This window comes from Moschus berezovskii, chromosome 8 (genome assembly GCF_049115385.1).
Source record: "Moschus berezovskii isolate FMDL1 chromosome 8, NW_MosBer_1.0, whole genome shotgun sequence".
Lineage (NCBI taxonomy): Eukaryota > Metazoa > Chordata > Mammalia > Artiodactyla > Moschidae > Moschus > Moschus berezovskii.
Window position 1 is genome coordinate 28,691,054 of NC_142467.1, and position 2,761 is coordinate 28,693,814.

Here is a 2,761-nt window from a genome sequence, read left to right on the forward strand (position 1 = left end):
TGCCGAACTACAAGCACAAGGTGCCCACCCCACCACACGCAGCCGCCCAGGGCCTGTCACTCAGCGCCGCAGAGCCCGCCCCGCGCGTTTCCTCAGAGCGCCTGCGCCGGGCTCATGCAAAGGCTTCTGGGATTGGTAGTCGCGGTTCCTTCCGTCCGCGGTATTCGCATAAAAAGAAATAAACCACAGCGAACATCAGATATCCCCGAATCGCACGCAAATTAGATAAGACGCAGATTCTGGAAAGTGGTGCAGGCTTGTCGCTTTCTACCGAGGGGCGGCAGCCGGGATCAGGCGCGGCGCAGACAGCCTCAAGGGCCCTCGGCTGGGCGGGGCGCGCTCGCGGGGGCTTGTGGGTCCTTCCTGCGCCTCCTCTCTCTTTCGCTCAGGCCCGTGGCGCCGGCAGGATGGGTGAGTTGTCTGCTCTGCCGGGCAGAGTGGCCTGCACGTGCCGCTTGGGGTTTCGGGGACCGGCGGGAAGATAGGAAACAGAGCGGTGAGGGAGAGCCGTGGGAGGGGCCGGTGGGAGCGCCAGGGGAGCGCCGCTGCTGCAGCCTCATGGCCCGGCGGGAAGCGGCCTGGGCGTCGCGGAGCCCGAGTTAAGAGCGAAGCCGGAGCGCCGCCGCTTCCCCCGAGCGATGGCGCGGGGCTTCGTCCCTTGAGAAAGTGTAGCCATTGAAGCATTTGTTTCCACGTCTTAGTTGACTCAAGGGGAGCTGTGGTTTGGCCCATGGGCCAAGGTGTGATGTCAGAGCCTACCGGCGGGTAGTCTAGGTGAGGCTAATACTTGAGATAATGTGAGGGAAAAAAAAACTTGGGTGATTTTACAGGGAAATCTAAGGTGCTTGTGACTTTTAGGCAAGTGTCGCGGTCTGCGTACTGCCAGGAAGCTCCGTAGCCACCGACGGGACCAGAAGTGGCACGATAAGCAGTACAAGAAAGCCCATCTGGGCACAGCCCTGAAGGCCAACCCTTTTGGCGGCGCTTCTCACGCCAAGGGAATTGTGCTGGAAAAAGTGTAAGTGAAAGTCCATTGTTGGTTCCTTCATGGTTTTCGTATGGTGACTCGGGATGAATGCACTTAAAGCTTGATGTAACTTCTAGGTTTTTGTGTGTCCACGTTTTTTGGAACGTTGGATCAAGCCCGGAAAATTTTGAAGCATTTAATACTACTTTAGAAGGAATTGGGGTGACATCGAAGGACAGAAAGTAACCAAACAAGGGACATTATGAGCTTAATGTGTGTGGAACTTTTAAGCAGTTTGCGCCCATCAACGGCTTCATCTTGGCACTCCCCATGTTTCCACTTGAGAAAACATGTAAAGAAGTTACTTGCCTAATGTTATACAGCTAAGATTGAGCCACATGGATTTGCCAACACTCAGCTGTTTTTTGACTTTACAAAAGGATAACTTTGTGTGGCCCCATCAAATTTAATGAGGATTTGAATCCATTATTTCTAGCTCTAGTTCTTGGTTCGTGTTTTATCGCTGTAAAGAGGCCGTAAGTTTGCCCTGATGTTGTTCTGATGAATTTAAGACTAAAGAAAAACTTAGCTGTAAGTTAGGGATTTAAAATTATGTTGAAAAGGTAGGACTACTATAGTTTCTAATAAGCTTTATACTTAATGAAGTAAAATGTGTCCCTTTACAGAAAGCCAAGTCACTCTTATGCTGTTTATGTTTCAGAGGAGTTGAAGCCAAACAGCCAAATTCTGCCATCAGGAAGTGTGTCAGGGTTCAGCTAATCAAGAATGGCAAAAAAATCACTGCATTTGTACCCAATGATGGTTGCTTGAATTTTATTGAGGTGAGTGTTTAGTTATCTTCTATTTTTAGGGGAGTTTCCCCCAGTTGTTTATAGGATGGATGGGTGTTCTAGGTGATTGCCACTTAAACCAGAAGTAAACTGTTGGTTTTATTCCAGGAAAATGATGAAGTTCTGGTTGCTGGATTTGGTCGCAAAGGTCATGCTGTTGGTGACATCCCTGGAGTCCGCTTTAAGGTTGTCAAAGTAGCCAATGTCTCTCTTTTGGCTTTATACAAAGGCAAGAAGGAAAGACCAAGATCATAAATTTTGATGATGAAAGCACGATAGTAATAAATTTTCATATACCAAAAATATGTTCTCTGTCCTATTTTCCTGAACCAAGGAAAACTGTTAATTTCTAGAGTAAATGGGATTCATAAAATTTTTTCTCCGTGGAAAAAACCATATTAATTAAAGCTGAAATAAATGTACGGTATGTTGAGAAAACTCAAAAGTTGCTAGTAGGAATCATTTTGAAATTTTGAGAAACATATTCTTGGATCTACCTCCTTGAAAGTGAAGTCGCTCAGTCATGTCCGACTCTTTGCTACCCCGTGGACTGTAGCCCGCCAGGCTCCTCCGTCCAAGGGATTCTCCAGGCAAGAATACAATCCAATGTTGTATATACTACGCTCAGGTTACTCTCTGCTCTTAGTGATTTCATTTTATCTAAAGGCCATCAACATGTTATGATTGAGTTTACAGTAGCAAAACTTAGGCATTACATGAGGTGAGGTAGAAGGTAGGTGTTAATGAAAGTGTATGCCAAGCAAATTAAGGCAGAGGGGAAAAGTAAGGGAGACCAGTTATGGTGTAGGTTTTCATGTGTCTTGAGCTTGTCACTGAAGTAAATTTTCGACCTTGAGATTTACTTTGAGGCACACTAATAATGGAAGTGTCTAGGTAGAAATGGTCTAGATGGCTTACATTTTGATAATTGAAGCTTAGATGT

The 2,761-nt window shown here is 46.7% G+C and overlaps 1 protein-coding gene across 1 annotated transcript; it reads left to right on the forward strand.

The window, feature by feature from the left end:
- Positions 1-258: 258 nt before the first annotated feature.
- Positions 259-2,123, forward strand: RPS23 (ribosomal protein S23). The gene is made up of 4 exons (XM_055428716.2): positions 259-411; positions 859-1,018; positions 1,689-1,809; positions 1,927-2,123. The coding sequence occupies exons 1-4, from the start codon at positions 408-410 to the stop codon at positions 2,071-2,073; spliced, it is 432 nt and encodes a 143-aa protein (XP_055284691.1). The 5' UTR covers positions 259-407; the 3' UTR covers positions 2,074-2,123.
- Positions 2,124-2,761: the final 638 nt, after the last annotated feature.

What these genes read in the sequence shown, in the direction of transcription:
- RPS23 (XM_055428716.2), top strand. An exon ending in GGAATTGTGCTGGAAAAAGT is followed by an intron (nt 1,019 to 1,688) that starts GTAAGTGAAAGT and finishes TTTATGTTTCAG; the next exon opens with AGGAGTTGAAGCCAAACAGC. An exon ending in GTTGCTTGAATTTTATTGAG is followed by an intron (nt 1,810 to 1,926) that starts GTGAGTGTTTAG and finishes GTTTTATTCCAG; the next exon opens with GAAAATGATGAAGTTCTGGT.